This window comes from Falco peregrinus, chromosome 4 (assembly GCF_023634155.1).
Source record: "Falco peregrinus isolate bFalPer1 chromosome 4, bFalPer1.pri, whole genome shotgun sequence".
Classification (NCBI taxonomy): Eukaryota; Metazoa; Chordata; class Aves; order Falconiformes; family Falconidae; genus Falco; species Falco peregrinus.
In genome coordinates, this window is record NC_073724.1 from 11562246 (window position 1) to 11582680 (window position 20435).

Sequence of the window (20435 nt, forward strand, 5' to 3'; positions counted from 1 at the left end):
CGTGCCAACGAGAGGGCTGGAGGGGCATGAGGAATTGGGAGGGGACACAGCCACAACAGGTGACCCAAACAAGCCAAAGGGATATTCCATACCATAGGATATCATGCCGAGTATATAAGCTGGGGGAAAAAGGAAGGGGGGGGGGGGGGGGGGGGGAAGGGACATTTGGTGCTATGGCATTTGTCTTCCCAAGTAAGTGTTACGTGTGATGGAGCCCTGCTCTCCGGGGGATGGCTGGACACCTGCCTGCCCAGGAAAAGTCAAGTAAGGCTGCACATATTACTAATTTCTTAGGAATATGTCCTACTTACAGTGTGCCACACACTGGGAGGTAGGTCAAAAAAGTGTTTCAGATTGAACAGAAGTAGGTAGGCATTGCAGCATACATCTTAAACTGTGGTTACACAGTGATTCCCTCTGTGCTGGGGCGGAGAATACAGGAAAGGGTAAGTGATACATATTCTCTAGTCCTTCTTCCTTACCAACAATTTTCCATGTGTATTGTAGGAGGAAAGAAGTGTTTTACCTCTGCCTTCAGGCTGCAGATGTCCCTGGCACTGCTCACCTCAAGCACGTTGGTAAGTTTTCTTACTGATGTGTTTTCTGCCATCAGTGATGTTGCTGCAAAGTCAGTAATGCAGCGGAGGGTCATATGAGGTTCACAACAACAGTGGAACAGATCATCTGAGCTTACTGACTCGAAAGTCCTGTGTTCAATTCAAATTCTCTCTAAAAAGAAATAGGTGCTGTTTTGCTTAGAACAGAACCATGTATTTTTACGAAATCTTTCTCCACTGTCCATGTTTTTACTTCATTGGATCTAGTTATTCCAGGCAAGTGACAGTTTTAATCAACAGGAAACTCAGTTTTCATTGATACAGCAGAAAGGTATATCATTGCGCCAGCAAAGATAAATTCACTGAGTGTTATGGTAATTAATAGGTACATTGGAAAAGGACACTTACCATCCACCTTTAATGAGCTATTCTTAGCACTAAAAGTATTTCCTAACCCGTGATAGGAGAAGGAGATTTAACCTTACCCTGTCAAACTTAACAGCTAAATTAAAAGTGTTACAAGATGGGGAATTCCAAGTCATCTCAATTATACTGCACCACATGAAATAATTATATTTGGTTACCCTTTAAAAGGATATGTTCTTGAGGGATAACTTCTATGTACTGCTCCTCCAAACATGACTACATTCTGAATGCACTGCTTTTGATTTTTAAATAGCTCACACAGCTATAACCTCTGCATATTATAACTGTGGATGACAGTATTATATTTACATTCAGATACCATATTTTTGGAGGATTTTTTTTTTTCCTTAACTATCCAGGCTTACAATGTAAGACAAAAGAAATTAAAGGCTTTGTTGAGTCTTCTCTAATGTAACGGAAAGTTATCAGAGAAGACTTTATACTTTTTACTAATAGAGCTAATACACAATGCAAAAGACTTTTTTGAAAAGAATGAAGAGAATAAAGCTAATCAAACCTCTTTCAGTCAATATGCAAACTTGCACTCAAAGCAGTACGTAAAATATATTAACCTGAAAGGCACAAAGTACCTGATTCAAATTTATAATAAAGACTTGTTTTCATGTTTCTCAGTATTGAACAGGTTATAAAATGAGTGTAATTCACTACAGAAATAAACAGAACGTACCTCAGTTCCCCACTGTTGTGTTAGTGTTGAAAGAGGTCTTGCTGTTTATGAAAAATTGGTCCCCAACATACAAATCAAATCATGTGAACAAACAGGACAGATGCTAAAAGCTGAAATACTTCAGTTTATTCTAAACATGAAAAACTAGGCAAGACACCTGACTAATGTTTTAAGTCGAATCTGCAAAACATTTCTAGATTTAAGAAAAACAGTAGACAACTGGTGATAGTTGTTTTTTTTTTTTTAATAGGAATATGTATACTTCATTCTATAGAAAGGAAAATAGAAAAACAAGAAACAACGTACAAGCATTATTTTCCTGTTGTTGGTAGTGTTGGGTTTTTTTTACAGTTATGAATACCCATGCTTCATTTTACAGAGAAGGAATGAGTCCTTGTGCAACTCCTTACAAAACCAGGGAAATATTTTGATGACACTTGTATCTCGTATTCCACAGTCCTGTCCCTTTACCAACATGCAATGAGATCATGGAGAAACCATAAAGCCTGTCTCATCCATCAGCATGGGGCTCAATTTTCTTCTGTGTAACTTTAAATTCCTTTACGGATATCAATGCCACATGACTTACTGTAAAAAAAAAACAAACCCAAAAACCCCAAAACAACACAACCCCCCCCCCCCCCCAAAAAAAAACCAAACTACAGAAAAAAATCATATTAAAACAAAAAAAAAGTTGGACAAGTGATAAGAGAAGATAAACATGAAAGCAAATAAAGCAAGAGAAAAAACTAAAAAAGTATTAATTTTGGCAATTACAAATTTAATGAAGGCAGTAGTTATAAAAACAGAGCGGGCATAAAAATTGCTAACACATGAAAATAACACTGGCAAAATTAGCTGAAACGTTTTATTTCAAGCAATGTATTACAAGTGAAACATGGAGTTCTGGAGAAGTCTTCATGTAAATCTTATTCAGAGCTGCAAATGACCCAGCATTTTAGACATAAATAGGAAAAATCATAGTGTTAATAACTTGTAGTAGTGCTAGAGTGGTTTCAACATACCAGAGTATATATTTTTGGCAAGCACAGAGATTAAAAGCAAGTCTGTTCATTTAAAAATACAAAAAATATAGATGGTATTTCATAGTGTTAAGAAAAAGATAAGAAGCAAACACTTGGTCTTGCTTTTTCCTCACTTTCAGGTTGTCTAATATATGCCCTCATTAGTTAGCCCTTTTAAATGTTAGGTATATTGGATGACTTAAGACAGATTGATATTCACTGTGAGTGTCTTTTAATGGTATGATTGGAGAAAATATTTTATTGTAGAGGAGGTTATGTTCCTTGAGAACTCGAGGTTTCCTGGATGACAGGAACATACTAATAGTTCACAGAAATTAGATGTACATACAAAAATCAAGCCATTAAAGATGTAAGTATATTTTGAAATGACAACTGATTAAAAAATAAAGGAATAAACAGAACACAGAACTAAGAAGGATAAAGACATTTTTGGCATTATGTAACCTATATGATATGAATACAGAGAAAATTTTAGTGGATACTGCTAAATTATGTGCTTTTCAGTCAGACACGCAAGTAATTTAAAGTAAGAGAAGCTAAAACATCCTATGTAAAATCACATAGGTAATACTTGCCCTTAAGTTCTGCAGAGGAAGATTATTTGTTCACAGGATGATGATCCTGATTTAGAGAATGACTCAGCTCCCAGGATGGAAACCTTTGTGGGTTTTTCTTGTGCATGTGTTGAAACAGATGACAACATAGGAGTTACTCAGGAGACAGCTGAAGGAGCGCATAGGTCAAGAAGCAACAGATAATTCATGAACTGTAAGAGCAATTCAGTATTTTAACTGTGTGCAGCTAAACCAGTGGAAGGAGGAGATAGAACAAATAATTCTAATAATTCAGACAATGTTCTCATGAATGAAGAAATATCTTCATTTAAATAAATAAATGTCTTTACTGCAACTGGTATAAGAGCCAGGTAATGACCATCAGAAAAAATGTCAGGGGAGGCCTTAGTGTGGTTTGTCAGACTAAGTTTTAATGGGGGTAATACATGAAAGACTTTTGAAAGTATTCCTTCATTATAGTGTACTAATACAGTTGGTATTTGACTACTGCTCACCTGACTAACCAGAGAAAGTGAACTGTACCACTGATAAAAAAAAAAAAAAGTTAAATTTATAGAAGGTTGATATTAAGGCACAAATATATAACACTAATTTTGCCTAGAATACTGTGTTACTAGAGTCAGTGATGACACAAAGTAAATGGCAGATGTGTTCCAGGGACTCAGTATACCCACTAGTCCACATATTGTCATCTATCCTACTACAATAATTCATATTTCAGATTCTTTGAGGAAAAAAAAACTTGGAATTAAACAAGACATAAAATTATTTGTAATTTTTCACCACAACAGAGCATTTTGAATACTTAAGTATTTCTACAGCATATTTATCTAAGAACAGTTGGTTAATGTTAAAAGAATAGCATACAATCAGCTGATTTGCTAATGGCCCCAACAGTCATGGATATAAGGCTTTTCATAGCCTGTGTCAGAATTGTAACATTAATTTTGGCAAATCCTGAAAAACAGAACAAATTGGAAGAGATACTGGACTCAAGTTTTTTATATTGTATATTGACAAATTACTAAATTGCAGGCAGACTGCAAAATGGGCCTTTGTACTGCAACATTATAAATGTTCATGATGTCTTCCATTTATAGATGCTTTCCTTCAGTAGCTAAATGACAAATTTGAACTTAATGATGCAATGACCTCCAGTTTATACAGCTTTGCTGACTATGTATTTCAGCAAAACTACTATGAATTTGAAAAATCAACCACTGCTCTCTAACCTGTCTTCTGGATTTTCCACTAAGGAATCACAGTTTTATATTGCTGAAACTACTGATTTTAGTAGAGTTAATGTTTGTATAATAGTGGAATAAAATTGCAGAGGATGGCAGATACCTGCTGAGAGCCCTGGAGTAAAGATATTGTGCAAAATTCAAACTAGCTGGGAATCAATGAGTGGGAAGCAGATGGTGTAGGGAAAAGGTTTAAAATATAACACTAAATGTACCCAAGCCTGAGGACTTGGAGCCCTCCAACATGACCATCGTTGCTGTTCTTGTGAAGACCTCAGGGGCTGATGACTGGTCACAAAGCAAGCCCTCTCCCTCTGCACCAGGAATACTTAAACTGCCAACCTCAGGGCCTAGAGGCACACTGGAAAGGTGACCATAATGTAAGAAAAGTTAGGCTTTTTCTACATTAAACAGATAATTTTGACTGTTAGAATATTTACTGGACTAATTCTTAGTGCTATGTATATGGTATAGTACGTAACATTTTCAGTGTAGCAAATCAGTAGAGAAGGTGGACAACCCCTTCTGTGAAGCCTTCCAGTATGTTAGTGAGCAACTAACCCTCTGCAAAACCTTTTGTAGGTGGAAGCCTATAGTCATCTCAGAAGACCAGGAATGCAGCAGGTGTGAATTCCTGTGTCCTGGCAGGTATCTTATTTACAGTAAAATCAATGAGTTTTGGTCAGCTCAGGTGATTCAGGATCACTAATGGTCTGATGAAAGCAGAGAAACAGTAATTACATTGCTCTGTGATCTGGTTGCGACTCACTCCAGGCAAGCCTTGCCTGGGTAAATGGCAGTCTCTGTGATGCAGTTTGAAAATCTGAAAGAAAGAGGAGAAAATAGATGGCAGTCAGAGAAAGCTGGTGATAGGTGGACACTGGATGGAAGCCCAAAGTTTGTTGGTACTTGTTTTAAAAACCACTGATCATATTCCTTGGTGATCAGAGATCTCTGTCTCTGCTTCTTTCTTTTGACCCAGCTGAGTACAGGCTTTGCTTTTATTACGGCTTATCTGTATAGGACAAAATGAGGTACACCTACAGGGGAATAAAGGAAGAAGAAAACCACATTCAACCCCTTGCTAGACATGCCCACTCTACTCCTAGAAACATCCATCCTCCTCTCCTTTCTGGAAGAAATTGCTGAGCTGAGGGAATGGCATACTAATCAGGGACTAAGTCTTTGAGGTTCAGATTCTTGCAAATCTGTCAGCTCCTGCAGTAGCAACTGCCTACTATTAGTGGATGTGTAACACTGAGCTTTAAAAGGAAGACCAGAATTTGAAAGATTGTATCATCTGGATGATCACAAGCCAGAAGAAAGCAGAGATGTATTAGAAGCAGAAAAAAGTTGTCAGGCTTCTGTTCAAAAGTATTGTACACAGTAGAGATGCACAAGCTTTGAATTAAGACCAGGGTACATTTAAAGAGCTGTAGAGGATGTCCAGGACACAAAAATGCATTTAGCTTTACAGCCTATAGATACTGGCACAGTATGGAATGAGCTAGCAACCTGTATGAAAGAAGAAGTGATCTAGGGAACACTAAATAACAATGAACAAGAAAAACAAACAAAAAAATCTATGAGAGTGTATGACTTAGCAACTGTAAAAACTTATTTTTGTCAGCATTTACTCTCAAATATTCTTCTTTGGTAAAAGTGGAAAAAGGGAGGTGACAAAAAGAGGCAGAAAAGTAGTCCATACATGTATACAGTGGTAGGAAATAGTGTAGTAAGGGAACAGTCAGACCCAGCACAAACACACACATGGAAATGTGAGAAAACTGGGGAAGAGATGTAGTACTAGGACAGTATTTCCAACTACCCCCTACCAGATCACTCACTGAAGACTGGCATATGAAAAAAGGCAATTAATTGCTTACAACTCACATTTACAAACAACAAAGTACAACCTGATCATTGGGGATGGCCTGCTGTCCTGGTGGAACTATAGGACAAGCGGAAAATGAAGAGCCTGGATGTTGCCTGAGAAGATAATATAATGCAAAAAGATTGAATACCTGGCACGGGTTGTGATCTGTGCGGTTCAGAAGGCTATTCTGAATAAGCAGGCAGAGGAAGCAAATGAAGTGCTTAACAAAGAAGCTGAATGATCAACCAGGAGAAACCAGAACCACTCCGAGAAGCGTTGACTTCTGGTGCACAATGCCCTGCTGCAGGAGCTGATCACACAAATGTGAGAAATACCTGCACTGAGTGTCTGGTTAAATCAGACAGGGCAGTGATATCAACCATTTCTTGAGTAGGATTCGGTGACTGAATCCAACATCCAGGGAGAATTTTGAGACATAAACAAAAGGCTCAAAGAGACGTCAGAAAGGAAGAGTGTTTGAAACTGAGGAATGCTGACTGAGTGCCATCAGCCCTTAAACCTCTCTAATGGAACTGGGATCACATTAACTTGGAAACCCAAAAGTTATCCGCATATTGCAATTAATATCTTAAGATGAAAAATTGCATATAATTGTAAAGATTGCTATTTGAATTAAACTATAAATGTTTAGCTCTTTTTTACAAAGAAGAGATGGAATCAAAGCAAAACAAAAACAGACAGGGGAATTACTAAAGTTATCTAATAATAGGAGGTAAACTTTCTTACTAGATAGTTTACCATTAGATAGATACCATTACTATGTACTTCAACTTAAAGTAATCAGGAAACAGAAATGCAGCTAATTATCCTGGATATCCTCACAAACTCATACAGAGGGAGGTGCTGTAGCCTGAATAACTAACATAACTATTAATAATAATATTTGCTTATTTTATCTTCCACAGATAGCACAGTATAAGCAATCCCTTCCAAATGTATGCATTGTAAGCTGCATATTGCTTCGTTTACTGCATATTTTTATTATGATACATGCATATAGGAAAAGTGAAAGTCATATTACTTTTATTTTAACTCAAATGCCATGGCTAAGTTTAAAAACAAGAGCAAAATACAAACCTAGGTAATAAGAGACAAAGGATCCAACCTAAAGGATTCACCTCCAAGCAAGAGAAAATCTGTTTCTCTGTGTGAAGACAGACGTACTTCTTGCTAACCTACGAATATCTATATTCCTAACAAAAATGTGTCTCTGTGCATGGATGCACATTTATCTTGTATGAAGCTTTCTATCTCTACAAAATAGAGAATTTTGAGTGCTCTAGGAAGAAAAGGTGAATCATCAAGGTATAAAAATATTTCCTATGGAAAACTGTGTTGCGTTCAATACAATACCTACAGCAATGAATTGCCTATCTGTAAGTGTAGCTCTGTATCATTGGGACTGTGAAGACTGCGCCTTCACTTACTGAACTGGGGATATTTTAAAGACATGTAGAAAATGGTGGAAATCAGGAGTCCCTAAGCTGACCGGGTAACAAAATGTTACTTATGTTTATAATACAAAACTGTACATAATTATTCAACTAGAGCTAATCAGGTAACTTTGGAGATCTATTACTATAGCATTTCTGAGATCAGAGGTGTGCACATACGAAGATGGATTATTGAACATGATAGATGTTCTTCATAGTATCTTTAGGCATATTCCAGAAAAACAACACCTCAAGACATGCATTACATATGTAAGGATATTAGTTTTCAATGTTTTGACAATTGCTTAGATCAGAATATGACCAAGATGTGATTATGAAATTGCTCCAGTCACTGTGTCATTGTAGGATTTGCTTATGTTCAATATACATCCAGAAATGACAGTGAACTATCTCACTGTGCAACACACCCAGTGATAGGCACACATGCAATGTAAAGATACAAATTACATCATTACCTTAAAAGTAAGACCATGGTTTCCAACATCTACAGAAACCTGAATTTAGCTTTACACCCTACAGTTGTAATTTTAGTTGTTTATACCAGCTTTGGTGTTTTTACAATGGTTATATATCATTATATGCTTAAGACCCTTAAGTGTTACCATCACACAAGACCACACAGGAAAAAATGGTCATTTTCAAGAGCCACCATTCAGCCCTGTTAAAAAGCTTTGAGTCATCACAGAGTCTGCAACATTTCTGCTGGACTCACGTAATGACTAGCCTGTGTTAAGCAGACCATCTACCAAAAAGGGTAATTTTACCCCTGTACATGTGATTTTTTTGCCATTGTCATTGCTTGCCTAGCGCCCAAGTGACTATTGCTAAACCCATGTGAGCTTGTGTCTGTGAGTACCACTGGGAGAAAGGATCTGACAGGCCTGGGCAGTCCCTGCATGACCAACAGCATCCTTAACGTCAACTACATCTGGGAAAGCCTGTTGTGTGGTTGTCAGATTTCAGCTGAGAACCTAAAAACTGAGGAGTGAACATCAGGCTGTGTGTGGCAGATTGTCGTTAACACATATGCCCCCATCTGCCCAAGGAAGACTTTGTCAGCCTTAGGACCCAGAGGCATACCAGGAAGGGGGGGCATGACAGTAAAAGAAAATGCATAGGTGCTAGAAAGCTTTCTTTATAACAAGTTAAATTGCACTATTAATGAGGGTGGGGTTTTTCCCATATTAATCAGATAATTTCAACAATTATACTGTTAAAATATTTACTGGATTCACAGTAAATTCCTAGTTCTATATATGGCGTTCTCTTCTGCCTACAGCAAGATTTTGAACATAGCACTAAGGATCTTGTCCCTGTCTTTCTGTTCATTCAAAACACTACTGGTCACACCTGAGAACTGATTCGGGCAATTCCCACCGACTGCCATCAAAAACTAAACCACAATTAATACTGCCAGGACCTAAAAGACTGTCTGCGGAAACCATTTTGGACTTCCAAAAGCTCTGCATTTCACACATGATTTGCACTGGATTCATCTGCTTTTACTGTGGTGAACCCAGTGCACACTAAAATTCATGAATGTGACTTAGGTACTATGCTGCTTTTTGAAAACTAAAATAGTCCTACACATACTAATGGATTTATATTGACAGAGCTGTCAGAGCATTAGCAATATGCATCTCCTCCTTTCTTCTCACCTCACTTGACCTCCCCCCGGATTAGATGTGTTACCCTCCGAACCAATACCTGGCAACCTCACTTTCTTTTCTGAGTAAAAGGCCAGACAGCCTAAACGCCCACAGTGTTTCAGGGAGGAATGTGAGACCACGCAACCAGCCTTGAAGAAACCTCCTAGGTAAGATAATTTCTCAGAGATTTTAGGAAAGACCTGCCAACGAACAAGAAAGCAAAACTGCTGCTGAAGCGGTGGTGGTTAATTCTTAATTTGAAGTGTATTGGATATAAACCATACAATATTTGGCTAGCATTAATCAGCTGTTTAATACCAACAGATTGTTACAGAAGCCCACTGCAGTAATTGTGGGCACGTTCCTCTGGGACAACTATTCTGGAGAGCTCAAGCTACTTATTTGCTAAGTGTTAGAGAGAAACACACATTGGTAAGACAGTGGTGAGTTACCAACTATTGTGGGTATGGCATTAAGGAGAGAATCCCAAATGTTTTATGTTCTTCCCCCAAGACATAAACACGTATGTAAATACCAGGAATCAGCAGTATTGGCAGCTGCAGAAGGTTGGTACTATTGGCAGTAATCACTTTTGAGCAATACATATACAAGGCACAAATACAACAGAGTATATACATCCAAAAATATTACAATATTCCTAAAGCTTTTCTGTATTTTGTGTCTGTAAAGTGCTTCACAAATTCTTACTTGAAACTAAAGAGTTTCTGCTAAATTAAATCCTTTTTTTAGTGAGGCTCAGGCATTTTCACAACAAATACTGTTCTACATCTGCTGATATTTAATTGGTATCACACTTTGAAGTGTCTTGATTACTGTGTAAATAACTGAAAGATATTTACATGTTTTTGATACTCTGTTATACAAAATAAGGACACCAAATCATAATAATACTGCAATATTGTGAACACAAGAAGCAGCCATTATCTAGGGCATTCAGGTTGTTGGAATGTGTTTTCGTTTTGGTCTGAATGGTAAGTGCAAATGGCATTCCCATCAGCTGCCCTTACTGGAATTTGACAACCCTGAAACTGGCTTTTTAGTATTTCAGATAGTACACTAATTTTGATTTTTAAAGATGTGTTGTTATTTAAAGCTCCTGATACCATGCCAGGGCAGAGGTAAGACCTTAGAAGACAGCCTCAGTGAACAGCCTCCATTTCTTAAAAGACTCAAATCAAAAAATGAAACCCCCAAACCTATAAACTAATTAACAGATGTACTAATGGATTCTTGGAATGTTTGCTGCAGTTTTTAAGGATATGTGCTTTGTTCTTCATATGTAATCACATAATTGAATCCTTGCTGGAAGTGCAGTTTTAATTATGGAACTGTTACATGCTGCTGAGGTCTAGCTCTGGCAGCAGCTGTGCAACACTGACCATTTTTTTTCTCCTATGTATCTCACCTTGGAGAATCCAAAGATAGGGATAAGTAGCTTGTTTAATCTCCATTCCCCATGTTTGACCTGTCTCAGAAGACTACCAAGATAAACGATTTTTTTTTTTTTTAAGGGGGGCATTTGTATTGGATCTGGATGACAACTATGCAACTAGTTCCTTATGGATTCTTGAACAAATAATAGGGGTAAGTGTGGCTGGCCAATGTGGCAAGATAAACTAGTTTTCCTTCAAATTTCGAGCTCCATTGTGTGTTACGTGTTTAACTTGCAGTAATCAGTCCAAAGGTGGGAAGCTGCAAAGTGTACTGTAACATGCTCAGATGTCTGACATCTTTATAAAGGACATAGGGAATACTTCAAGAATCCATTCTTCTGGAATAATGATACACAATTTTTTTTGAACAGCCACCTCTGTCCACAGGAACACCTTTTCTTGATAGTGCCCACTGTGGGATCCAGTACAAGTACAGGGGAAACCTTGTGTTCCTGTGTGTCTCAGTCCTTGGTTGTGGACTGCTTCTCATCTTTGACATCAAAAGGTGCAATGGCAATAAAAAATGCATACATCTTCTCACATGTAAGCAAGCAAAGTGGGCCAACCACACCTAGATCTAAGAAGGCTTTCAGGAAAAGGAACTGGGAGGAGTTGGGAACATACAAAGGACATGCCTTGTGCCTTGTCACTTTGAGAAATTGGTAATTCTTACATGTTCTCAGCAGCAGAGTTAAAAATATTTTGCTGTCTTTGGTACCTGCTGTGTCTTCTCAGATGGATGAAACTAAGAGTCTATGGACTGCCCTCAGCTAAAATGGAGCACAGCTGATGAAATAGGTTAATGAGTACTTTGTGGTATTTGGGACCACACTGTAGTGTCCAGGGATGGATGTTTGTGATGCCCCATTTACGCCTATATTGGAATAAAAACTGGGCATACATCACCCTTGTCCATTGGACTCTTTCTCTCCCTGTAGGCTAGAAGATAACTCCAGAAAACCCTCACCATATACTGGGCAATCCCAGAACCGGTATGGCAGGAACCACACTGTAACTCATGTATGAACTAGCTATTTATCTCACACCTGTGGGATTGGGTCAGCCTAGAAAGTAGCAGTAGTGCATAACAGCTGTAGTGCAGAATCCTGTACCCCAAAGATGACTGACAGGTCTGGAAGTGTCTTACAGAGCCAGGTCAGGACCAGGGTCCAGGTCTGCTCTGAGCCACTTGGTTTAGAAGCACCTGGAGCTCAGGAACTGGCTCTGCAAGAGCCACAGACCACGTAGATCCATTCTAGCTGAGATAGAAATCGTCACTGTTGATAGGGGAGAATATGAACCAGTGCCTTAAAGAAAAAAAAAAAATTCCTAACCCAGGTCCTACAGTTTAGCATCTCTGTTATCTTTTGCAAAATAAATGCAAAATATTAGTGAATCAAAATGGAGGCACTGCATGACAAGAGTAGCCATTTTTCTCCTTATTCAATGCCTTCCAGATCTTGAATGTTCTTTAATGCAAAACTTTTATTTCTATTTGAACTTTGCATATTAAAAAAACCCTAAATTGATATTATAATAATTGTAACTAAACAGTTCCTGCTCAGCATTTCTATGCAACATTTTAAAATATACATAACTTAAGCATGAGCATCCTTTGAAAACCTGGAGCGGATTGATACACTTCAGCCTCAGTGGTAACTGAGCGCCAGACACACGGCTTAGACTTCACTCCTCTATGATCCACTGCTGTCCCGCAGAAGAGCAGTTACTGCAGTCCTCCTCTTCCTACTTCTGCTGGCAGCAGCAGCTGCCAGCTTTGTATCGATCTCTGACAAATGCACAGAGATGCATTCAGCTGTTGGGACAATATTCATTGTTTGAACTGCCATTTTTGCCTCCAGGTAGAGGACTAAATGGCAGTCTCCTGAAAGCCAGTCTCGGCTTTTGAGTCTCAGCTAGATCATGGTGTAACGGATGATCACAACAATATATGCCTTAGTATCTTTGAGTTACTGGTGACAAAGCAGGCAAATAAAATCATGCTCAAGTTGTAAACTGGAACATGAGTAGATAAAAATGATGTGGTTATCAATTTCCCAGTTCACAGAGTGTTAAATGTAGCATTTGGGCTTTTTCTATTATAGGGACAGGGCCTGTTTGCAGAGTTTAACTTCCTGAAGTTCAAGGTTGCTTGGATGTGAGGCTGAATACTATGTCATTTCAACTGGAAATCTCCCAAAGGTTAAAAAGGAGTCCCTGTCTTTCGGAACCCAAAAGTCACAGATATATTCCTACTGTTTACACAATTGCTAATGCTGATTTATAAATCTCTCTACTTTGTTTATGCCAAACAGGTAAAAATGATGCTGCAAACTTGCTTGAGCTTCCTGACAACGAAGACAACCAAAGAGACTGTGCTATGAGTGAAGCTCTTGTTTCCTAGGTTTGTGAATCACAGTGAATTGCTCTCCTACCTCCACTTCAACAGCAGGCGAACTCTCCAGTACCAAATACCTGGAAGCCCCAAAGTAGCAGCACAGGTAACACGTAACTATTGTAAAACCCCAATTTCCTGGCTCTTGATAAGCAGCTGGAATTTCTCCCCTTTTAGTTTGCCAGATTAGTTAACTGTGAGAATGAGTGACACATTCGCAAAAGAACATGATACACACAGTTTGCAATTAGCAAGAATAAGATGGCAAGAGCTGTTAAATTTTGGTTTAGCACAGGCACTGAAAGCACTGCCATGCAGGAAGTTTTGAGAAGCACCTGTAATTTTAAAAACAGGTTCTCAGTCTCAAGTGAGCCTGAAGAAATGGTAGACACTGGGGAAAAAAATAATCCTGATCTATCGCAGCTTTCAATAAGGAAGCAAAAACCACTTGGGGCTCCTGCTGTGGCAACTGCTATAGCAAACACTATGAGCATTGCCCTACACATTCTTCGGACTGGGAATACTTGTTGCACTCCATAAGGAAAAAAAAGGACAAAAGTACTTGGATTTTTGTATGCGTAGTTAGAAACTGCTTGAAGGAAGGAAATAGTTAAACATATAATGTTGATGAAACAAATAATTATGGAAAATCTCACGTAGCCAGTGTTGAATAAAGTAATAAATGAATTGCTGGTGTTCATTACATGCTGTGCTGTTAGTTATCTGGCAGACAGGAAGGCAAAGCAGTGCTAAAATTCAGAGGAAGCTAAGATAGGGGAGATGAGCTACAAACTGAGGATAAAAATTTAAGAGACGGTTGTGGAAACGAGGAAAAGTATCTAGGAGCTAAAAAGTTTATAAACCCTGGCTGAAAAGCATTCAAAAGAGGCCTCTAAATAAACGTTCTCACTACATGTCTAAACAAAGCAAAATTGCTGGACCTTAAATAAAAGTGCTTAAATGCTGGCCTAGAGGCATGGTCAGGCTAGTGATTAGTTGCCTTGGATATTTGGTGGCCTATCCAAAAACCAGACATGCTGATATTAGGTCAAAAACTTCCACAGCAATCTACCTGTGCTATTCAGCATTTAGAGCTACATCAGGATCAGCTGAATTAATCTTACTTTGTTTAGGATTCGTTATGTGTCCGGTACAGCGACATTTTGCTGTTCGGACACGGTGTTTATGAGAACTCATGGATGCCCCCGGAGTCTTGTTTTGCTGAGCTCGTCTGTGAGCACGCCAGCACCCTACGAAACAGTCCAGAAATTTATTCCAGCACTCATGATGACACCAAATCTGGCGGGAGGGGCGGGGGGGAGGGGAAGGGGGGGGTGGGGGGGGGGTGATGTGTTTTTTTGTTATTTTTGCGTCTGTGTGCGTGTGGGAACGCAGAGTTCCCCCGGCAGCAGACACACTGACAAAAGACATCAAAGTGGCACTAAGAAAACAAACCGGGGACCGCCGAGCGGCGGCAGACACCCCCTCCTGCCGGCCCTTGCCCTGCCCAGCCCGGGGGCTCGGCTCCCACCGCCACCTCCTCCCCGCCGTACCGCCGGCGAGCAGCTCGCCCCTCACCCCCGCCCAGCCTCTCAGCCCCGCACTCCGGGCCGCCGCCCGGGGCCCCGCGGCGAAGGCCCCGGCGCTCCCTCCCTCCCCCCAGGGGCGGCTCCGCCAGCGCCGCGGCTCCGGCCCGGCCCGCCCGCGCCGGCACCCCCGCGCCGTTCGGAGAAGGGCTTTTTTACCACCCCCCTGCGCGCTACCAACCCCTGCGGGCAAAGCCGGGGCAGCGACACCAAATCGCTCGCTCGTCCGCGCCGAGGGGAGGCAGCGTGCCCCCGATCCGCTCGCCCCTCGGCTCCCGCAGCCCCCTCGGCACACCGACACCGCCGCCACGGGTGCTGCGGGGGGGGGGTGGGGGTGGCGGGGGCACCGCGGCGCGGCCCGGGCGGCTGGCACGGCGGGCGGGGAGGGGCGGTGGAGGCGGCCGCCTCCCGGCCCCGGCGGGCTGCCCCGGCCGGTGGGCGGCGCCGGGCGGTGAGAGGCAGGGGGCGCCTCGCCCGCCCTCCCCGGCCCCCCCTCCCCGAGTGTATATAGCGGCGGCGCGGCACGGCGCGGATCCCGCGGCGGGCAAGATGGCGGCCGCCACCTGCACGCAGTCCCCGCAGCCGGTGAAGCTGCCGCAGCTGCTGGAGCGGGACCCCTACCTGGCCCCCTTCGAGTCGGACTTCCAGCGCAGGTACCGCCCCGCCCCGGCCCGCCCGCCGGCGGCCTAGGCCTGTGCCGCGGGGAGGGGAGCGCCTCCTCGGCAGGGCGAGGGGCGGCGGGCGAGCAGGCGGCGACCGCCCGCCTCTGGGGGCGCCGGGGCGGGCGGGGGGAGCGGCGGGGCGGGCGGTGTCCCCTCCCCCTCCCTCCTCTCCCCTCCCCGTCGCGGCGGGGGCCGTCCCTCAGCCAGCGCCGGGGCGGCTCCGCTTCCCGCCCCGGTGGCGGCGGGGGGGGACGGACCCGGAGCGGGGTTTCGTGCCGGCACTTCCGACGGAGGCGCCTCCACCGCGGGCGGAGCCGCCGTCGGGACGCGGCGGGGCCTCCAGAGCCGCGTAGGGCGGGCCGCTGCGAGGAGGCCTCCGCCGCGGGCCTCTCCGCTGGCGTCGCCGGTGGTGGCGGTGACTGGGCCGTCCCGGCCCCCGTGGCCTCTCTGGCGCTTCGGGCGTCTTCGTTGCCCCCCTGGGGCCCGCCTAACAGCGGCATGGCTTCGTTACGGCTGGGGGGGGGTGGGCTGGCTCACGGGGAGCCTGGCCCTGCCAGCGCAGGCAGGTGCGCCGCGGCGGCGAGCGCCGGGGGCCGCTGATGAGGGTGTTTTAGCCGAACCGCTGTCGCTAGTAAAAACGGTTTTAAATCCAGCTGCCAGAACCTGTAAATAAACTGCTCCTGAACCACCTCTTTCTGGAGAATTTTCCTTTAGGTGCGTTTTTGGAGAGATCCCTAAATCCCTAACTCAGCTGTTCGCAGACCTCCAACCGATGACAGTGTGCGTTAGGGTGGTTTCAGGTTGCCAGTGTGAACATTTTTTTTTTTTTTTTCATTTTTTTTTTTTCCCTCTCGCCGGCAGCTGCGACACCAACCCTCTGACCAGGACGGGCAGCAGGCCTGGGCGAGAGCCTGCCAGCAGCAGCTCGGGCAGAGGCGACCTGCGTCCTGCCCAGCAGAACTGCCGGCCTTGAGAAACTGCTAAAGCCTCACCGGCCGATTGAAAACCGTAATTGGGAGCTTTTATGGTGCAACTTTCTATGTTGTGTTTCACTACCGGTCCCCTGATAATCAAAACTCTAGTACTGACCAGTGCCCTGTATCCCAGAAGTCTGGAAAAGTCTGTGTATGTGGGAGAGAAGCAAAAGGGATTTTGATTTTTTTTTTTTCCTTTACTGTATTACACAGTGCTTTTGGTTTCATGTTACCAGGTGTCCTGTTGGGTTCTGGCAGAGAATAGTGGTAAGGCTAGATCATGTAAAATGGGATTAAGGATTTGGTAAACTACTAGATTTACACAGCATTTTCTGAAATGTAATCTCTTAATGATAGAATAGTGTAGTGGTTTAAACAATGATTCCTGGCAAGCGTGGGTAATGTATGCAGTGCTGTAAAACACTTAATTCTTCCAGTGAGGTGCCTGAGCGTAGGAAGGAATAAGTGGGTGGCTCTGGCTCTTAATAAAGCCATTTATTAGAGTATTTGGGCTTTCCAAATGTGCTTGCCATATAAATGGTCACATTGCTGATAGAATCATAGATTTTTTTTTTTTAGGTTGGAAAAGACCTTTAAGATCATCAAGTCCAACTGCTAACTGAGGACTGCCAAGTCTATCACTAAACTATGTCCCTAAGCACCACATCTATGTGTTTCTTAAACACCTTCAGGGATGGTGATTCTACTGCCTCCCTGGGCAGCTGTTCCAATGCTTGACTACCCTTTCAGTGAAGAAATTTTTCTTAATATCCAATGTAGACCTCCCCTGGCATAACTTAAGGCTGTTTCCTCTTCTCCTGTCACTTTTTATTTGGGAGAAGAGACCTACCCCCAGCTGCCTACAGCCTCCTTTTAGGTAGTTGTAGAGCATAATAAGGTCCCCCCTGAGCCTCCCTTTTCTCCAGGCTAAACTCCAGTTCCCCTAGCCACTTGTCCTAAGACTTGTAATCTAGATCCTTCACCAGAACCTGCAAAGCATTCTTGGGACATGCTCCAGCACTTCTACATCCCTCTTCTAGTGAGGGGCCCAAAACTGAACACAGTGTTCAAGGTGCAGCCTCACCAGTGCTGAGTGCAGGGGAGTAATAATTTCCTTTGTCCTGCTGGCCACAATGTTTCAGATAAAAGCCAGGGTGCTGTTGGCCTTCTTGGCCACCTGGGCACACTGCTGGCTTATGTTCAGCCAGCATTCCCAGGTCCTTTTCCTCCAGGCAGCTTTCCAGCTGCTCTGCCCAAAGCTCATAGCATTGGGTAGGGTGATTATGACCCAGGTGCAGGACCCAGCACTGAGCCTTGTTGAACCTCATACAGTTGGCCTCGGCCCATCAGTCCAGCCTGTCCAGATCCCTCTGCAGAGCCTCCTGCCCTCAAGGATATCAACACTGCGCCACCAAACTTGGTGTCATCTGCAAACTGAGGGTGCACTCAATCTCCTTGTCCAGATCATCAATAGAGATATTAAACAGAACTGGCCCCAGCTCTGAGCCCTGGGGGTGCTACTTATGACCGGCCACCAGCTGGATGTAACTCCATTCACCACTGCTCTTTGGACTTGGCCATCCAGCCAGCTTTTTACCCAGTGTGGAGTACACCCATCCAAGCCCTGAGCAGACGGTTTATTCAGGAGAATGTTGTGGGAGACCATGTCAAAGGCTTTACTGAAGTCCAGGTAGAAAAGCATCCACAGCCTTTCCTTTGCCCACTGGGTGGGTCGTCTTTTTGCAGAAGGAGATCATGTTTGTCAAGCAGGACTTGCCTTTCATAAACCCATGCTGGCTGGGCCTGATATGATGGCACTCAGGGTAATCAGTTCCATAACTTTTCCTGGCACTTAGGTCAGGCTGACAGGCCTGTAGTTTCCCGAATCCTCCTCCTTGTAGATGCACTTCCCATTGGCTAACCTCCAGTCTGCTGGGACCTCCCCAGTTAGCCAGGACTGTTGATAAATGATGGGGAGTGGCTTGGTGAGCTCCTTCACCAGCTCCCTCAGTACCCTCGTGTGGATCCCATCTGGTCCTGTAGACTTGTGAGTGTCCAAGTGGAGCAGCAGGCCACTAACTGTTTCCTTCTGGAATATGGGGACTTCATTCTGCTCCTTGTCTCAGACTTCCAGCTCAGGGGGCTGAGTACCCTGAGGGTACTGGATGATGGTGTTTGTATTTCTGAGGATAGTACAGCTGTGCTGAACACAGTGAGTTTGCAAAACTTTTGTGTACTTATGAGGTTCATCCATCTTGACCACAGAAGTTCAGATGATCCTGTTTGTATCTTGTCCCTTCCTGGCTTCTGAACCTCAAACTGGTTAATTAACATAGAATACTGTGGAACCGTGTATACTGTTAGGTAGTTTGAAGGAAAACTTTTGTGACAACCTGTGATAAACTGAATGTCTTATTCTACGCCCAAACAACAAGCCTGTCCTGTCTTTTATCCTGTGGATGGTAGAGAGTGCCAAGGAGGAGGAGTATAAGCATAGGGAAATACCTGTTGGTGTATCCATGCAGTGCTCATCCTAGCTTCCATGAATTGTGATTCAATCTGTATTTAATAGCTTGAGGTGCATTTTTGTCTAGAGGTCTTGCATCAGGAGTGCCCAGGAGAAAGGAGTTTTGCAGCCTCGTTGCTGCATGTGTGAAGAGCCAGTTCTCTGGGGTCTCTAGTATATGGGTTTTGCTTTTTTTTTTTTTAATTCTTGTACTGGAGGAGGCGGTCAGCAGCCCTGCACAACTTTGTTCACTGTGTCTGTGAAATCCTGAGCAGTGTGGAGCTAGGTGATCTTTGTCCTAGGCTGAAGGATCATGATGTGTTTAACTGGTCATTGTATGAATGTGGTCCACTTGTCTGATCCTCTGTTGTGTGTCTTTCCTGGCCCCTTTTTGAGATGGTAGTTAAAAATGAAAGCAGTCTGAGTTGAATGCTATGTGGATATGGTTGGATTTGCTCGTAGGTCTTTTCCAGCTTAAACAATTCCATGATTAATACAGTTACATAATGATATGACACTTGCATAACTAATCCTTGAAGAAAAAGTACAAAGCAGAAAAACCTGGCAAGCTGTCTAGAAGCAGAAATACATGTAAATATATTTACCTTTGGAGCTTCAAGTGTACGTACAGAGTGAAGTTGCAGCTACTAATCTTAAATCCTACTGGCAGTAAACTCGTATGCCTCTAGAAAGGTAATAATTATTGTAAATGCATGAACTTGATCATGCATTTGTGGGGCCCGTCATTAAGTAACCCAATGGATCAGGTGTATCCCACATATAGTGTAGGAAAGGCTGTGATGAAGGAACCAGGAATATGTGCTGTTAAGCAAACCTATGTATTAGCTGTCAACTGTTTGCCATGGCCTTATCATGGGCAGGGCAGAAGGACTAATTCTTAATACATACTTAGTATTAGCAATTCATTTACTCTTGTAGAGTAGGAAAACTGGATAGAAGTGATGCCACTCAACTGCTGAACAAGTAATCTCTTCTGATACCACTGGCTGGTTTTCTCTATCTAACGTTGTTCCTGATACGCCTGTCCAGTGGCATTTTTTGCCATTGGGATAGTTTAAACAACAAAGATACAGGTGGTCTGTCAGTTCAGAAGGTTGAGGTGTTCCTGGTGAAGGGGACACGAGGCAGCTGTTGTGCCTGGCACCCTGTAGCATCAAAAGTGTTTTACTTGCTTGGATTAGGAAGCTTTGGGAAAGGAGTAAAACAAACTTAATCAAATACGGTGTGTATGGGTACTTTTTCGGTAGTAGTCTAAATTCCTTCTTAATAATTTGCAGTGATCTTTACCTTCCTTTAATATT

The 20435-nt window shown here is 42.9% G+C and overlaps 2 protein-coding genes across 6 annotated transcripts in view; one reads left to right on the forward strand and one right to left on the reverse strand.

The window, feature by feature from the left end:
• Window positions 1-2521: 2521 nt before the first annotated feature.
• Window positions 2522-17267, reverse strand: LOC114012596 (proline-rich protein 2-like). Of its 4 annotated transcripts, none has more exons than XM_055801430.1 (4): window positions 15593-17267; window positions 14510-14635; window positions 5278-5359; window positions 2522-3483 (listed from the first exon to the last, which is right to left on the reverse strand). In XM_055801430.1, the coding sequence occupies exons 1-4, from the start codon at window positions 16131-16133 to the stop codon at window positions 3477-3479; spliced, it is 756 nt and encodes a 251-aa protein (XP_055657405.1). In that variant the 5' UTR covers window positions 16134-17267; the 3' UTR covers window positions 2522-3476. The 4 variants fall into 4 exon arrangements, 3 of the variants coding, with proteins under 3 accessions (XP_055657405.1, XP_055657403.1, XP_055657404.1); XM_055801428.1 differs by having other exon boundaries at window positions 2522-4897; XM_055801429.1 differs by lacking the exon at window positions 14510-14635 and having other exon boundaries at window positions 2522-4897; window positions 15593-17265.
• GBE1 (1,4-alpha-glucan branching enzyme 1) overlaps window positions 15376-20435 on the forward strand; it is a 167210-nt gene continuing 162150 nt past the window's right edge. For both annotated transcript variants that reach the window (XM_055801424.1, XM_055801426.1), the window contains exon 1: window positions 15376-15624. In XM_055801424.1, the coding sequence (XP_055657399.1) occupies window positions 15521-15624 (104 nt within the window). In that variant the 5' untranslated portion in view covers window positions 15376-15520. The remainder of the gene's footprint in view (window positions 15625-20435) is intronic.